The 18,335-nt window shown below is 45.1% G+C and overlaps 1 protein-coding gene and 1 long non-coding RNA gene across 5 annotated transcripts in view; one reads left to right on the top strand and one right to left on the bottom strand.

The window, feature by feature from the left end:
• Positions 1–18,335, bottom strand: part of LOC105458484 (brain acid soluble protein 1) — a 93,402-nt gene that overhangs the window by 5,228 nt on the left and 69,839 nt on the right. For all 4 annotated transcript variants that reach the window (XM_011703817.1, XM_011703818.1, XM_011703819.1 and 1 more), the window contains exon 5: positions 2,065–2,352. In XM_011703817.1, the coding sequence (XP_011702119.1) occupies positions 2,065–2,352 (288 nt within the window). The remainder of the gene's footprint in view (positions 1–2,064; positions 2,353–18,335) is intronic.
• LOC105458483 lies at positions 9,730–11,014 on the top strand. Its single transcript, XR_975539.1, has 2 exons — positions 9,730–9,985; positions 10,515–11,014. It is a non-coding gene; the product is annotated as an uncharacterized LOC105458483 (long non-coding RNA).

The following is an 18,335-nucleotide window of genomic DNA, read 5'->3' as shown; positions in this document are numbered from 1 at the left end:
CTCGGCCGCCAGTCTCTCCTTTAACTCGACGTTCGACTGATTACATGACGTCGTCAGCGGTTCGCTTAGCAACATCGATTGCTCACGATTGCTGCTGTCGCCCTCGTTGTGCGAGGGAATTTGCGAGCGATCTTTCGTGGCGGTTTCTGTCGCGATGCCGGACGTGACACTGGACTGTTGGAAATTGGGACTTAAGGGCGGCGTGAGGAGCGTCTCTGTCGGGTCTCTTAGGTTGGCCGCGTGCTCGACGGGAGCTGGTGGTAACTCAGCTACGGATATGTTCGCGGGGGGGATCAGTAACAATGGACAAGAGAGTTCTTCCGGTGGTAAAGGATAATCGAAGGAATCTAAGCTCTGCGTCCCCATGTCTTCAGGCGCCGGGGGTAGATCTTCCAAAGAGATAGGTACGCTTTCAGGTTCGGGCGAGAGGGCTAGCGTCTGAGGCTCACTCAAGTGCTTTACTGTGAGGGAACACGTCGAAGCGTCTGAGTGCATTGACGGTAAACGACAAGAGGATGATATAAACGGTTCCGTCTCGGTGGCCGAAGATATCGCGGTTGGTTCGAATGCATTTGCATTTTGAAGCTCAGATATTTGAGAGTCGAATGCGGTTAAATCTTCAGGCGGACATGGCAGCGTATCTTCAATTTCATTGATTGTCTTCATTTCGTTTCTCATAAAACTATTAGACACGCCGACAAATTCATTTAATTGCCCAACTGTCGCGTCTTCTGGAACGAACATATCATTCAGCTCTTTCGAAATCAAAGTTTCCTCCGTGGGCAACGCGATGTCGGATTCGAGCTCAACCTCCAGTTTCTCTTCGTCGATTTCGGGAATCACCTTGACGGATTCAGTGGTGTCGGTGAGCTCTTCCACGCTGTCGTCTTCCGGAATGATCAGCGCTGGCTTGGCTTCCACCAGAATATCCTCCGAAACCGACAGCGGACCCTCCTCGGAATTTATGAATAGTTCAGTCGGCGAGGATATCATTGCGACTCCTTCTTCCTCGACTTCCTTCGGCACGTATTTCGCGTAATCGTGTTCACATTCGATCGATTGTTCCACAACTTTTGACGACTGCTTCTCCTCCGCGCCAACGGATGTACATTTTTCACTCGGAGGAAGATGCGATAATTTATCAATTGATTCTATGTGCTGCGTTTTATCGAGAAAACTTCCCACATTATCAGACGATAAATATTGCTTTACAGCCGGGTAGGCGTCCTTTGTTTCAATCTCAGCCGACGATAACGTTTCAGACTCGACGACTTTTTCATTATGTCCGGCGTTAGGCGGTACGTTTATCTTCATCGCAACTCCACAGCTATTTATTTCGCTCTTTGTTTGACACTCCACGACCGGTAAAGCCTCATTCGTAACTTTAGTCATTGCAACAATGTCAGGGACTTCCTCCGCACCTTTGCTCCGTGTATTTTTATCGCATTCGATCGCGAGTGACGGAGTTTCCTCCGCCCTATTTGCCTCACTTCTCTGACACTTAAATACTTTCTCCTTCATCGCGACGTTGCCCTTCACCTCTGTCTCTTCTTTATTATCACGGCTACTTCCGAACGTCTCCTCTACCTTTTTCGCGACATCTTGAGACGTCTCGACTTCGATCTCGGCCTCTACCACCGGCGAGCACTCTACTTCCGCGAGGACAAAGGTCGCTCCCGTCGGTGGTAAGTTGTCGGTAGAGAAATTGAACGATGGGGACGCGACAGCGGCTTCGTTTGCGCGGTTCTGTTGGGGAAGAATATCCTCGCGGGACGACGGGTACGCGACGTCGGGCGGTGGTGCCAACGTCGATTCCTCCTCGTCGGCAGCCACGGCAGGCCGCTTGAGCGCCTCGGCAAGGGCGGTGGCGTTCGCCGCGGCCTGCCGCGCCTGCTGCAAGGGCGACGGATCTATGGGGGTCGGCGGTGGGCTGGATGGGGGCAGGGACGGGAGGTCCTCACTGGCTTTCCTCTCAATGATAGACGGCGTCGCGACTGGCTGGACTCGGTAGACGGGGATCTCTACCGGGTCCGCTACGGAGTGACCGCCGGCTGACTGACTGACCTCGACTGCTTTTTTCTCGGCCTCGACTTTTTCGATCGCCTCCTCTTTCTTATCCTCGACGGACGGGACGGGAGTGGGGGCGGAGGGAGTGGGTTCCTTCTTTTCTTCGACCGGACTAGCGGCCACGGCTGCTGGCGACGCTGCTACGACAGCCTCTTCCTTCGGCTCGGCTGTGGCTGCTGCTGCCGGCGCGGCTACCTGCTCGTCCGCCGATGGACTGCTCGCTGCCGACTTCTCCTCCACTGGACTGCTCGCGGAGGCCGTTGCATTCTCTGCGTCTTCGCCACCCTGAGACAATCGAGAGAACACAACACCTTAGATATTTCGTATGGCGCACCACACTCAAAACTCGCCAAGTCAAAACTCTACATTTTTTAATTATTCGTTTTCTATCTCATAGTTTTATAAAAAAAATATATCAATTTCAATATCGATATCGTTTACGTTTACATCGTGGAAACGCAAAATGCATTGTTTGCAAATTTTTTGTAAGCAATTTAATAGTGCCTCATTCTGAAAATTGAAAAATGTAGACAATACTTAATTTCGCACAGAGAAATATAATTTATTATTCAACCATTTTGGCAGTCGATCGGCCCTAAATAGAAGGTGAGCCGCCATGCGACGTGGAATGCAGTGCGCTGGAGAAAAATGTTGGTTCAAGTCGAGCGTGATATTATTTTCTTTTTGTTCGTTGCGAGGGGTGGCCGCCGACGATTGCAGCGCGCATTCTCTCGTGCCAAGGGTGAGCTCCGAGCAACTCAAATAAAACCGAGGGTGAACAGCTTAATGATACGTCGACGTGGAACGAACGAGAGAGAAAGAGAAAGAGCGCTGTGTAAAGAGGCGTATGTACCCCTAGTGCATACGAGGGAGGTAAAACGAGGGTGCGCGGTGGGGCGCCCGAGTTACCAACGTTCTCACCCTTTAGGAGCCGTGTCAATCGTGTCACTGTGTCAATGAGCGTTTTTTTTTCTTCCTTTAAATCTTTTTTTTATTAAGACAAAACGATCGCGATTCTCGCTGTCGACAGCGCGAAATTAAGAGATTTATCGTCAAATTTACTGTCGTAATAAAGATCGATTATCGCGCGAACAACGACGTTAGGCATGCTGATGAAAGGAGAGACAACGGGCTCGATGTGTGTGACGCGGCAAGTGCCGTATCGTTTATACGCATAATTCTGTTATCAGCTCGGTAACGTAATACGCAGAGATAGAAATGAAGAAGTCCGCAGCGGAACAAAAGTATAGGCACGTTCCACCGACACACGCCGACGCGTTATTACGCTCAGAAATTCCTGGGACATTCGTCATGTTCTTATCGTAATTGAATATTTAACTACTGCAAACTGCTCTATAATATTTGCTATCTACGTCCTTTATTTCCACTTTATTCTTAATACCTGATCCGTTCGTTAAACGTAAAAAATATTTTTCGTACGTAAAGATATAAAATAATGTGCGCAAATGTATGTTTCAATGGCTAACTAAATATTTATATGTATATGTTAAAGTTTACGGTAAAAATATATATACATAATTCCGAGTAACGGCTTAATATATGTAAGAATTTTATTTTTGTTGATTTATAAGACTATTTCGCTCGACGGCTTCTTTGTTTGACTGTCATCATTAGTCTTCGCTTGGCGTGTGCCGCCGGGAAACACTCTCGATACCTTTCGACTTGCGCAACCTTAAGGCGGCGAGGACAGCCGAGACAAAATCAATTCTTGAAACCCGAGAGGGAAACAGAAACCGGACGTGAGAAACGCGTCGTGCGCTTTATTGTCCCGCGTTCCCGTATCGATCGTCGGGCGCTTCTCCCGAGTTCTCCCGTCTCGTAGATTTTCCTAAAGGATATAAGCCTCTCCCTGCTTAAAGAATTACAACAGTACCCAACGGAGTGGCACTTAAGAGGCATTTGTTGCAGCTTTTATGTCGGTTGTACCCGGGAATCACGATTTTATTCCTCTTGTAAAGAAAACTTCTCTTGCAAAGAGTCGTAAGATATTTCCGATATATAATGTAACTTGGGGCTTTCCTTCGTGTAATTCTCCGCAAATATAATCCCCTCTATGCCTTTACGTTTAAAACAAATAAATTAAGTATTATCCAGCAGTTACAAAGATTTTATTTGATCACGATTCTGCAACTAATAGTCAACTCTCTCGGTGGTCGAGATTGAACCGCGTTTTATTCACGTCAAAAATATTTTGTATCTATGAAAGCGATGTCAGGCGACCCGAAAATCCGCTCCAATTTCCTGAATCGAGGGGGATCTGCTCCAAATTCCACTTGGAACTTTCCACTCGGAATTCTTCCGCTTCCGTTCAAGTCGCCGCTGATATTTAAACACGGCGCGTCACCGTCCGAGTGAAAGCGACCGTAAATGGATGCTCACGCGCTCGAGAATTTGGCCTAATACCAAAACGTAAAAACGCACGACAAAACTGGCGAACGGCCAGAGTCTTGCATCGAGGGGCATTGTCCGCGGAGGTGAGGAAGTGCCGAGGTAATGAACTTCCGGGGCTGCCCGGCGTCTTCTTATGATGAAATCGATCGAGAAATTGCAGACCCGCTTCCCCATATACACAATACCGAACTGCCGTTGGCCGACGACCAATTCTGAGTAGGTTAACAGCGAATATGTATGGAATGTGCCAAAAAAAACTGCATACCAATCGCCGATCTCTCTGCAGCAAAAAGATTATACTCGATTCTTTCCTAGCGAGGAAATTGAAAATCTTTATCTCTGCAACTTCTCCCTGATCTCTTTGTTTCATTTATATATAATATAAAAAGATTTCATATATTAAAAACTAATATATCCGTTTTGCAAAAATTTAATGCATTGAGTGCTTCATCAAGTAATCACTTCGCGAAATTTCCCGCTTAAAAAATATTGCTAGGAAAAAGCATTTCATACTCGGAATATCCAATGAATTAGCGAATGAATAGCGAATGCATTCGTTTCAAAAACAAACAAACAGGAAAAGCACAATGCTGATACATAACTTTTCGGTCGGTTTTGTATTGTGTACGATGTTATTGCAAGTGTATTTCAACAGAGAGCGCAGTCTGCGATGTTTCCAGTTTGTTTTGAAAGCCAGCCAAAGGAATCAAGTTACTCATGTATTCCGAGTATTTATCTTTCAATGTCGCTAAATGATGCAGTAATATGCGCTAATTTGCAACAATTTTGCCGGAAAGTGTACCGTTTATAGCTGCTCCATTAATGTTCCGCCGGCTAAACGCGTCTCGCGCTTTCCGACAGACGAAAGTGAGTTAATTTTGCGCCAACGGACGGAGCGCTAAATTTTTAATCGCACCGTAAAATGCCGACGCGAAATGAGCATTCACCCCGCGCTACGGGGATGAAACGGCCGGGCTCCGGGAAGAGTCGACGAAGTGCCGTAACTTCTGCGCCCTCGCGAGCACGTGGAACATTAGAAATGCATTAGCCTTCGCGGACGCCTATCTCGGGGACGACCTTCGTAACCGACGACGCGGTCCCTCACAACAAACGTTCGCAAATCCTCGCCCTCAGATTTTCGATAAAAACTTGGTAGAGCAAACATGCTGATTACGCTTGACGATCGCGCTTTTTTATCCTTCGTTATTTCCTGCGGATCTTCGAGTGAATCAGGAATTAGCTTCTTGTTCTATTGGTATACTTCATAAAAATGTATGTTGAAGATAAAAATATATATTGGCATATTTTATAAAAATCTTATTTTAATTTTTAGTTCTGAATGTAATTTTGGATGTTAATTTTCATATTAAAAATTCGCGGATATTAGAAACTTAAAAAATAGAGTTTTCAACAAAGTTCGATGGTGGAGAATTTGGGAAATTCCTTGTCAGTAACGCGTTAAAGTTGTAATAACGTGTCGTGTTCATTCGACCGTGCGGAATTATTCTACGTGCCATCGCGTCCATGACAGCTGGCGTTCGCCAGCACCAAAATCAATTTCCTGTTTGAGAAAAAAATTAGCTGGAACAGAGCGACTCGCTGAAATAATCGCGTTAACAACTGTCATTCTGTCACACTGCTGCTGTAATATTCTGCAGGAGAATTATTAGCGAACAGTTTTCTCGAGATATTAATGTCATAAAGATAATATTATATTATTTCACTAAAATCTTTGCTTCTCAAATCTTACGTTTTCATAAACGAGATCTTGAACTCGCAACGGTAAACTGTCATTATATGAATACAATTCTGAACTTTATGTCCCTTGCAACGGGATTTGATGGCCGCAGGACGAAAACGGAGCGAGCAACAGCCATCGATGTTCCGGAAGTAATCTTGCGTATTTAACGAGCGTGACTTAGACAATAGCCACGCTAATGATTCGCAGGTGTTTCGCGAGGGACTCATTGACGTATATCGGCCTGTTCCACGAATAACATGTTCATCGGACATGCTCCGCATGCGGGCAGACCGTCGTCGTCGTCGTCGTCGTCGTCGTCGTCGTCGTCGTCGTCGTCGTCGTCGTCTCTCTTAATATACCGTGGAGAAGCGGCAATATATACCGCGCCTGGAAGACGTCGAGCTCGCGATATACGCGAGCAACAAACTGGCGTTTGTTTTAACTTCGCTATTCTTTCGCGGATATAAATTACGGGCATTTATCCGGTTCACCGGAGCATGTCCGCCGGTAATATCGCGCGCACCGGCAAACAACGCGAACGCGATCGGCGAGAGGGAGAGGCGCGCGTTTCGATGTATTTGTGAATGTCGAAAAACCCCGATAGTCGTAGTCACAGAAAAAAAAGAGAGAGAAAGAGAAAGGGAGAAAGAAAAAGAGAGAGAGAACGTCTATTGTTCAGTCGTATCTCTGCGCATCGATATGAAACGTTTCGAAAGGCTCGCCGTTCCGTTTCTACCGTGTGCACGACCGATTTCGCCATTGATTTAATGCGATTGTGATAAATCGGCAATCAGTTCAACGATCCACTTACGTTCGTTTCCCGCTGAGTATCGGTACCGGTAATGCTTAGCGCGGCACAACCGCCTAAGCATTACGAAGTATCGACTAAAATGGATACCGTTGAATTTACGGGAGAACACCCTGCATTTAGAGAGCTAATAAAAGTCAAGATATCGTGTAGCACGATTAAATTTCATTTGAATTAACCTTCGCAATATCGATTTCCCTTGTTTTGCGCTGAATAAACCTTAGTTCCGCACTTGGCTTCGATTGCGGGCCTCGGCGAACGAGAGGAGCGAGGTCGCAGTCGATTTCCTCCTGACAGCTCCTAAGGCTTTTCGCGAGAGGCTCGTGGCACGCGACTCGAGCCGGTTAATAATCCGCGCAGATAGAAATCTGACACGAAAGCCGACGCGAGGAGCTAGCTCGCAGCCGGCGTGTAAACGGCTCTTTAGGTCGCGGCTAGCGTCTCGCGTGTTTCACGCTTCGCGGTGGCGAGAGGCCCGAGAGACGTGTATCCCGTCGGCCGTGCATAGATCTACACACGTCGTACCACGTCGTAATTGAAGCGTTCGGCGCAACAACGAGATAGAGAGAGAGAGGTAATCCGTAAGGTCCACATTTACATTGCAGCTCTCGATATATCCAAAGAGATACCTTCGCAAATTGCGATGGACATACCATACTTCATTCGTGCCACGAAACCCTTCAATTCATCGACGACAAAAGAGTTATCAACGAAAATTGTTGATTCAAGCGGCCCCGGCCGGCGTTTATAAATTTTCCCACAAATGTCAGTTCCTCGCCCGGGCTTCCTGGCCTGGTATAATTCGCCCCCGGGGGATAAACGTTCGTAACGGATAAAATGGCCCGGCATGATAATTTAATCTCGCAGCGCCTCGCCCCCGGCACGAGCGAACCGCCGCGCCGCGCGCCGCTTTCCGCTCGGTGAGCCGGGTCGTAATAAATTTCGATAAATCTCGTTGGAAATTCATAGCTAATCAAGGATTTAACGCGCGCTTTGAGCGCCGGCTGGGTATAAATTGCATTTTTCCCCGCGGGCTATCATAACACTGAAATTCAACCTTAGCGGAAACCAAGCCGGCGCGCGTTCCCCCGCAATCCATCCCTGATAATGACCTATACAACCGCGAGTGGCTTGCCGCCGATGCTTGTTAAGGAAGGTCGAGCGAAAACACCGAATAAAATAACCTCGGAAGAAGAGGAAGTTTCATATAGATCGTAAATTATACACGTCGTCGCTGTGCATTGTAAAAACTACTCCCGCTGGTGCAATTTCACCCCCGTGTGACGCGGTGGCTCGAATAAACGAGCAAAACAAGCGGGGACCGCTACCGAAGTGCGAACTAGCGTGATCTTTAGCCTCGAATAAATCGCTATTTTCCGCGACGACTTTTGGCACCGCTGACGGTACCTCTCGGTCGACGAGCCTCGCGTCTCAAGAAAGCATTCCGTCGCTTTTCTCTCGCCTTCGCGTTCCTACGCGCCTTCTACCGGTCTATTTTCGCACATCTCGCGTCTCGCGCTAGCGCAAGAGTGTCGGTTTACCGTGACGGATATTCATCTATTTAAATTTAACCGCATGTGTGTACGTACACCAATTAGGTATTAATTTTAAACGCCTAAACGTTAACGTTAGCGGCAAGATTAATTAATTTCGAAAAAAAATCGACTGAAAAATGGAACGCGCTAATAGGGTTTACCGTACCGTGGGTGGTTCTGTATCCTGCGCGGCTACCGGAACTGCAGTGATGCCCAATAATGGAACGTAAGCTAATATTCTCCGAGTTCCGCGTGCAAGGGCACACGCCGCCCTGCACATGCCGTTGCCCAAACTGCGTCCCGCTTGTAGAACGTATTCCATCTCGAGATAAAACTTAACTTTTATAATCTTACAGCTTTCGGATTTGCAGCTTCGTCACTAACAAGATCTCTTCGGCTGATATTACAATGAACGATCGAAGTTCTTATAACAAATTATTTTGAATAACTTACAAGTGACAGTTATTCTTTTATAGTCTTCTAAAATATTTTGAATGTGATCTATTATAAGCTATCTAATATAAGCATTAATAAATGAGACGTAAATCTTGCTTATTGTAGTTATATAAAGGAGTTAAATAATCGAAAATATGTAATAGTAGCAAAATTTTCTATAAAATTTTTAGAGAATCTTGAAATTATTTGCTACAATTCGTAATTATAATGAGAATAAAATAGTTGTTTATGTTGCATAATAAAATATCTATATCGAACAGTATTCTGTCACGCGTAATTTGCTTCATCAAATACGTCATACGCATATATCGATCTATATTTAGAAAACTGGAGACTGTTTCTATGTTCAGTTTGGATACCGTGCAATTTACTATTAATAAAGCTGAATCACCGAGCCAATGATTGATCTTGCAACGCAAAAACGTTTTATCGACAAAAAATTTTGAAAAAAAAAAAACTCAATAATTTGCATGTAGCATGAAATTGTATCAGAATTACATGACATGAAACGAAAATAACTCCATCACAGATGTTTAAATATCATTCATTAATCATTATTTTTAATGACGCAACATTCGACATGCTTTCAATGTCAACTCTTAATAAGGTATTGCAGAAACATTGTGAAATATTCGCAACAAGGAAATTCCTCAACACCGGAAGACGTCGATCGTCCACGAATATCAGCATATCATAATTGCAACACTACCTTTATCACACGCGCACGCAAACACAAGTGACAAAGAACGGAGGCAGAGCCGTACTAACTGTTCGCCGTTGGCGAACTACTTGGGCCAGCCTACGAGTTCAGTCAGGGTTTATATAGAGGATCGTCCCACGTCTCCTAGCGAAAGAAGAGAAGCGAGAGTCACACGTCGAAAGCCAGAGAGAGAGAGACAGGAAGAGAGAAACTTGCGAGAGAGGAGTTAGTCACTAGCCGCTGCGGCGAGTAACTAGAGATGCAAGGTAATACTAATTGTAAGTTAACATATACTGAAATGTACAAAGAAGACGGAATCCAAATTATACAAAGAAAAGAAAACGAAAAAAAAATTCTACGGTCGATTAATCAAGCTTCTATTACAATGTTCAACATTAAATTTCATAAATTCGTAAAAAAAAAAATATAGCATGACTTTATCTTCAGAATCTTAATTTCTCTTTCAAAGAAAAGATCCGGATCGCTGTTTAATTACCCAGAAGTAGCGTGTTTCTCTTAAAAATTACACACGATAAAATTAAAATAGAGAATTAATATGTGCAAATTTAAAATGTTATTTCTGGAACGAAACTCCATAGAGGATACTTACATTTTTATGCACATAAATTTTACTGCGGGCTCTAAATATTCACGTTTTTCTGAGACGCCTTTAAAATACACATAATTATACATAAGTACACATGTCGTGTCGGGAGAGAAGTCCGATTCCACGGAGAGATATCAACGGCGAAGAACGAGGAAAGCTGACCCCGCGTCTTTGTATAACGGGTATAGTTACAGAGCTTTCGAGCAAGCGAGCGAGACGGCGAATTAGGGACGGAAGAAGCGGACGGAGAGAAAAGAAAGTGCACTACCTACTGGGTGGTGAAACTAGGAAGAGAAAGACTCTTGAGCACACCGGCGATACAAGAGTAGACAAAGTGCAGTAAAAGAGGCGAAGTTGACAGTACGACGTGGTGGAGAGAAAAGGGGGAGTCCGATTCACATCCTAGAAACGCACGGCTGCTAACCAATGCGTCGCCACGGACAAAAATTTACGCCGCAAAACCGCCGCGCGTTTCTATTCTTGGACGACCCGAGACAGGAAGGCTGGGAAGGAGATGGGAGAGCGCTAAATGGAAGAAGCGGGCGGAACAACGACGGAAATATGCATTTCTTCTTATTAGCGCTGAATTTATGTCTATCTCTTAGCTACGAGGACATGAATATACGTATAACGAGTTGTAAATAATATTTTTTTAAACATTAAATATTTTTTTCCTTAAAAAAAAAAATACTCCATATTTTCCGATCCACAAAATTTGCTGTCCCTCATTCACAGATTGCTGCATGTATTATGTTTCGCGCGGAGAGCGGATTGTCACAACAAAGAGGCACGCGCTTGCAACATGTGTAACAGGTCGCGTAATCCACTGCGGTGTAACAAAACCGACACGTCGCGCGATAAGTGGCAAATGATAAACGTTTCTCAAATAACGTGATTTTTAAGCATGATTTAAAGACGCTCGCGCGAAAATGCAAGCCGGCGACTTACGAGAAAGCGAATCGCGATAAGGTCGCAGAAATAGTTGGACAGCGTCCAACCAGCTGAGTTTATCGTGGACTTTATTGTTCCGCCTTTGCCAGTTGATACAAACACGCGAGAGCGCGGCCCGTCGGAAGGCCGAAAATAATCGCGGATGTCGTAAAGAATATTGTCGCAGACGCATCGACAATATAATTTCCGATTCTCTCGGGAAAATGGAAACGCGTTTATTTATCTTCCCCCGCGCCGCCGCGCTTCGACGCGAGCTTATCAAATCGCGCGCGGCTGAAATAACCATGACGCGCGCGTGAGTCGCGGAATAACCGCGATACCGATAAATGAAATTCGCGCGGAGTGATCCCAGCGAAATCCAGCGCGCGTTTTCTCCAACAGAGAAATAACATACAAATTTATTTTAAAGCTCAATTATCTGGACATTGAAACGTTCAAAATTGGAGATAAATGCATTTTGGAGATAAAATGGATTTCCCCGCAAAATCTGTCTCAAAATTGACACCAGGGTTATTACGAAACTTCTGGCTGGAATATAATGATTTTGGAGAACACGGTGCAGTCTAAAACGCGAGTTGCACTCTCTCTTGGCACAGCTTCGATGCGAAATCGTTGGCGGCAGCATCGACTGCAAGCTTCAATATTATTTTTAGACGAAGAGACGAAGAAGGGGTTTACCGAGAGAGATACTCAGGCGAGTATCAAGCGAACGTTCAAACAGATGGAGTCGTTACTATGTCGGAAGAAGTCGGAATGGCTCCTTATTACGAACGTTCTAATAATTATCGATAACGAAGAAAGGTGTACGTGTTAAACGGTACGGGGAAGCGCTACTTTCCGGTCGGCTTACTGCCCGAAAAAAAAATAAAAGGAAACGCTGATCTGTCTTTGCATTACCATGTAAACACGCTAAAGAAATTGTTCAAGCCGGAGTTTTAAAAATGAACTGTCCCGAATAACGCATCAATTTAGAATTTGAAAACTTGTTACAATCATCCGTATTCATATTAAATTTTTTGATTGCATTCAATGCGGTGCTAGCATGTAGACCTGCGTGTCATGTGTTGAGCGCCCACATATTTCGGGGGTTGAAATTTTTCGAGAGTGCAACAAGCGCACAAGCGAACGATTATTCTGGATCGAAAGAGCATATTTCCGAAATAAAACCGAGGTGAATCGTTTCCTGCAGCAGCCCGGGATGCAAAACACATAAATCACCTTTCAATTTTCGCTCGTTAGTCGAGCTTTTGCCGACACCCACCGCGCGCGTTGCATCGATCAACCTGCCGGCGATACAGTCATAACGAATATGTCAGTAGTGTTTCGCCTATTCAAATTCGCTATAATCCGCTTTTCGGATCAACACTACTGCTCGCCTTACTCCGACACATCCTCGGCGCGACGAGACGAGAAATAAAAATTCAAGGACTTAACGAGTGTATATTTTGACACGAATATCCACTCGATGATGTAAAGTCGACATTGAGCTACTCAATTTTCAATTATGGCTCATGCATAAAACAGCCCGATGAAACGAAGGATATTCTGATTTCACACATTAAAGTTATTTTTATTTCCCAAGGAGTAGAGTGACAATAAAATGAGAATTATAAATAGTTGAAAAATATGTTCATATAAAATTGTGTAATTTCATACGTAGGACAAATTTATGTAAATATGCATAAATAAATATCCCAAGTGTCAAAGATAAACATTAAAATGATAAATTCAAGCGTTTTCTTCTAAAAACGCTTTCATCGCGATGCAACAATATCAACTAATGTCAAATAAATTATTACTTAAAAATTTTATTTACACAATTTTTTATTTTGAGATGTCAGTTATGTAAAACCTTATTTTAGGGATTCTAATTTTTTCTTCCCACAATTTTGTGTAACTTATCTCGCAAACATTATTGATACTTCCAGTAGCTGTTTTTTTCAGCAGCGCTGCAGTAAAATAATTAAACACAAATCATATAAAGGATGCACGACGCGATGGCGAGTTTTGCGTGCTTCTCTCAGATCGTAACCGTAATGAAATCACGTCCTTCAGGACTTACGAGAAGTACGGATAATACGGTCATTGCAGCACGTGTGAAATCTTGACTACGTGCAGCAGCCGAGGCTACCTTGCATAATTGAGAATCACTACCGGCGTCGCCGGAGCACGTCTCCCGATGATCATGCTATAACCGCTGAAAACCACGTACCCCGATGAATATTGAACCATTCATGGTCCATCCATTTTCGCGAACGTATCTCGGCCACCGCGCGATTCTCGACGGAGAAAGAGATGTTCATAATTCAAAAGAATCAAAGTACTCCGCAAAAAGATTCTGCTAAACAGTGTTCCAAATTGAAAACAAATTTCTCGCGAGCTGTACTAGGTCGGCTATTTTTGATCGTCGTGTTTCCGCCGATAATCTATAACGGGGTATCCTACAACGAATATGGATGGAGCTATGGAGTAAGAATAATTGCGAGAGACGGACGCCCTACGTCAGAAACAATCGCGTCCGCTTGCCGACATTTGTTTCGCCGATCACGTAAAAGTTCTATCGTCCGAGAAAGGCGGTTGAATTTGCGGTCGCGGGAAATCGGGAAATCCCGCCCGGCAATATCCCCGACAATGTGAAATCGGCGGAACAGCTCGCAATCTCGTGGGAGGATTCGCTCCCCGGGAGCGCAGAAATGGGGCTCATCGATTCGAAACTGCTGCGAAAAAGCCGCGGCGGTGGCGGCGGCGGGGGGAGGGGGGCGCGAAGGAAACGGAGGGAAGGCTGATAAAGTGCAAACTGGAGCGAAAGATGACCGACCGTCGTGATCTACAGACATAAATTCGCAATTCACCGAGTTTTCCTCGGTCTCAAACGAGCAAGAAGGAACAAAGAGAGAAGAACATTGCCGTATCCACCGCGAAAAAAGCTACGGCTCTTGTAATCTCTGAACGCGAGGTCAGTGATACGTCGCGGCTTTTTAAAAAGAGAGAGCAATATATCTCGAGCAACGAGGAGACGTCGCGAGCTGCTCTTTCGGCGACACTTGATTGAACAACAGTCACCCCGATATTGCGAAGAACAAATAATGGGATAATGCGCGGAGTTCCAACAAAATTCGAAACCTGTTTCTTTGCGGAAATTGCGCGACGGTTTTTCCCAGTTTTTGTAAGCTATGCCACGGAAGGACTGCTCTCGTTTATCTTCCCGAAAAGAAATTCCGCTCGTTTGCGGTTAGAATTTTTATCTCGTGGAAATCGGCTCTCGCATGAAAGAAAGATAAAAGCTAGGGATTTCGAGAACTTCTGTCCGCAATCTCGGTGTAATCTCGGCCGTGGGGGAAAAAAAAAAGGAAACGACACAAAGAGAAAATCTCGAGACAGTTAATTACTTTTCCGCGTACTTCAATTATGTAACTCGTATCTGTCGATTTAATACAGAAAGAAAAATGGCCGAAGGGAAAATCAATAGAAATATATAGAGATTAAATCGAAGAGCGAACCAATGTCGTCAATTTTGCTCTCCGTAAATTCCATAATTTGAAATTTTTCGACAAAAAAAAACAATACAGCACTTCGAGAAAAATAAGATTAAAAAAAGGGGGGAAAGGCATAACAAAGTCGCGACAGCTGCCGGCTAAAATCTCGTGAAACCAGTACGACGGAATCGCATTTTCGAAGTTGCCGTACTTGGCAGTTTCACACAGGGGCGAATCATTCCTGAAGCAAATGCGAGTTTCCGAGAGAGTGCCGACCTTCGCAGTTTCGACCTTCACTGGCGCGCGGCGCGAGAGCCCGGGAGTTGTTCTCGTCCGCGAGTAAGAGAAGAAAAAAAAATAACTCGAATGGAAAACTCGTTATCGAGTCCCTCCGTCGTCGTCGCGCGCGCGAAGCGTCCCGCGTAGCTTTCAGAGACACGTCAAGAGCCTTTTAGACGCGAGGATTTTCACCTCACGGGAAATCACGCGACGCCAGGTCGGCGCGCATCCGATCGCAATTAACAGACAAACTTTTAATGAAACCGAACGTTCGACCCGTTCGTTCCTTTTTTCTCTTCCCCCCCCCCCTTTCTTGTCGCGAAGGCGATAGTGCGGAAACCACAAATGGGGAATTTATCGTCGCGCAGAGTTGCACAACCACCCCTGCCACTCTGTCGCCCCCGCGGTGGAGGAAAATTAATTAACAGTAATTAACAGCGTATCTTCTACATTGATTATTGGCAATATTATTGTCATTATGGCATTCGTTGCGAGAGATCGCTTTTCAAACTGCGTACGTAATAATCTTGTTTATACGTATGGCGGATGTCGAACTGTAATCCTGATTAGCGCTAAGCCTATTAACAACTTGCGCGATACTTGTGATAGATGGATACACGTGCAAAATAATTGGTTTTGCGATACATACTAATCGATAATTATCACACCCTGGCAAATTGCGAGAGAGAGAAAGAGAGAGAGAGAGAGAGAGAGAGAGAGAGAGAGAGAGAGAGAGAGATGAGAGAGATACCGGCGCGGCATAACTGCGAGATTTTATTTTACTGACGGGCGGGGAGGAGGGCTGAGGGCCTTTATTAGCGCGTTATGGGGCTGTTAGGTGAATCGCAGACCACATAAAAGCCAGTTAAAGAACGTACCCCATTACCCGACTCCGGGGCGCCGCCGACTCCGCTTCCGCGTTCGCGAATAAAAAGCGGTATATCGGTGCCGCGAGATATCATTCGAACGTGCGCATTTCCACCCGACCCGGGAGTTGCAAAAATATGCTTCTTCGTAAGGAACGCTCGTAAAACGCAGCAGTAACGCCGGCTTAGCTCGCTCGCCATTCTTAAAATCCAGCCGCATCCGATGTTTATACGACGCTTAAGAGAAACGTGATGGCAAGGAACACGGGAAGAGAATACTTTACATCTTGCGCTTACGAAACCAAAAGAAAAGTGGTCACGTTTAATAATCGTATTACGCAATATCGCAGGAGAATCCTGACTCTCAAACGCTAAAGTACAACACGTACGTGAACACGTATCCGAGCACGTATCGATCTTTTTCGAAAGCTTCCGTTTCCTCCTGATTCGATTAATGCCCGAGGGGAGATCGCATCGAGTCTTTTGTTCATATTTGAGAACGGATCGAATCTCACGTCGGTACGGCCGAATGCGAAAAGCCCTGGTAGCCCCGTCGGTCGGCATGGCAACAGCTCCGAGCGTCCCGGCGTCGGGACGCTCGATACTAGACGACGACGGCGGTGGCGGTGGCGGCGGCGGCGGTGGTGGCGGTGGCGACGACGACGACGACGACGACGACGCCCCAAATCCGAAAAGACGAGTGCGCGATGGGCGTCAGACGGGGTGTGGAAATTCGCCAGCGTGTATTTTTCAGATCGCGATTCGCACGCGATCGTCCCCTCCGGCGAATTTACCTCCCCCTTGAACCCCGCGTGCACGCGCGAGGAGTAACGCGCACGGGGGCGCCGCGGGGTCTCGCAACGATGGCAACGACACGCTGCAAAACAATGTTGCGCGAAAATGACAGCCCGCGAACGGGAGTGTCGATTTTCGTCCCACTGCGGCGAGTCCGATCAAATTAATTTCGATGTGGACGAGTAAAGGAGTCTCTCAGCTACGTATTGATCTCGTGATGCAAATGTAACAATGATGTAAAGAATTGGAACTGGAACTCAGTTAACAACTTTCTTAATGACACTCGCTCATGCACGTATAAAATTAATATATTTTTAAGATATGAAATAATTTAACTTTATAACTTTATAACATGACCTCTCAGCGATCTCCAGTAAAACACACTTTATGTTCCACATGATATCGCGGTGTATGCGCTCGTAAGAAATAGATATTCATTTTTATCAGCGCCGCCGCTGACGCATTGGTGTTATTAAAGCGTGTCAGGAAACTGACGTAAATAAGAGAGGTACACTCTCGCGAAGAAACACGAATAAGTAGCATTTAAAATTAACATGCGGATCGACGAAAAATCTCTCCGCGGTAACAAGGTCTTTAAACTGACACACTTGGGCTGAATTTAAATTGCGATTAGTAACAAATGAAAAACGGGAAGATGCAATGGAGTATAAAAATAAAGCCGGTCTCCCTTCGATCATATTTCGGTGGAAAGCACTGGAATAGCTCGCGATAACGAGCAGTATATTTTTTTTTCATTGTGCTCGGCGATATCAATCTGTTTACGAATGCAGGCACATCTCTCGCGCATTTGCAAAATTAGTTTCCCTGGCTTGCATCGGCACGCATTTATTTTCTCGCGTCCTCGTCCCCTCCCTAACCCGCCCGCCATCCGGTATCGTTACGAGAGTAAATTGGAGTCGCCGGCAGGAGAAACGTCGGCTCTTTCATCAAAATACGAGGCTCTTTCGTGGCTTATGGCGAGAGAAACGTAGAGTTTTTTTTCCCCCATCCTTCTTTCCCGCTGCTCTACGAGGAGATGCACTTGATTATCTTCCCTGAAGGAAACTCTTCGTCTTTCACGACCGTCTGCTTTCGATCACCTAATTTACATTATAAAGTTTCTCAAAAGGCACGTGTGCCTCTAGGATAAGGACGTAGGATGAAAGTACGCATTTATCCTTAAACTGTTCGGTCGGTCTGAGAGAAACTTTGAAGATTCAAGAGCCCACCAACTCTGTGTAATTTTTTGTATTCAATGTGATACACTCGGTTTTTCTATTTCCTATAATTTTGAATTTGTATAACAGAATAGACTCTTTAATAAAAGCTGAAAAGGAAGTAAGCGTTTCGATCTGACAGGACTTCAAGTGATAATCAAGAATTGCCCGATAGAAATTTTCCTCTGTTGACCGTCCGTCTCGTTATCGGTCGTGACGAAAAGAGTGAACTCCGACTAGACCAATATTTGAGGGGAAGACTGGCCGCAAGATTATAGATATACCCACCTCGTCGCACCATCGAGATTCGCACCGCCATAGAAATTCGCACGAAACGGAAATTAACGTTATATTCTTCTATTCATTCCTTATATCCAATAATAATAAAAATATTACATTGAAGAAATTATTAATGATGCATTAAA

Source organism: Wasmannia auropunctata, unplaced genomic scaffold (assembly GCF_000956235.1).
Source record: "Wasmannia auropunctata unplaced genomic scaffold, wasmannia.A_1.0 LD334508.1, whole genome shotgun sequence".
In the NCBI taxonomy this organism is placed as follows: Eukaryota; Metazoa; Arthropoda; class Insecta; order Hymenoptera; family Formicidae; genus Wasmannia; species Wasmannia auropunctata.
Note: the sequence above shows the minus strand (reverse complement) of the source record. Positions and strands in the feature narration are given on the sequence as shown.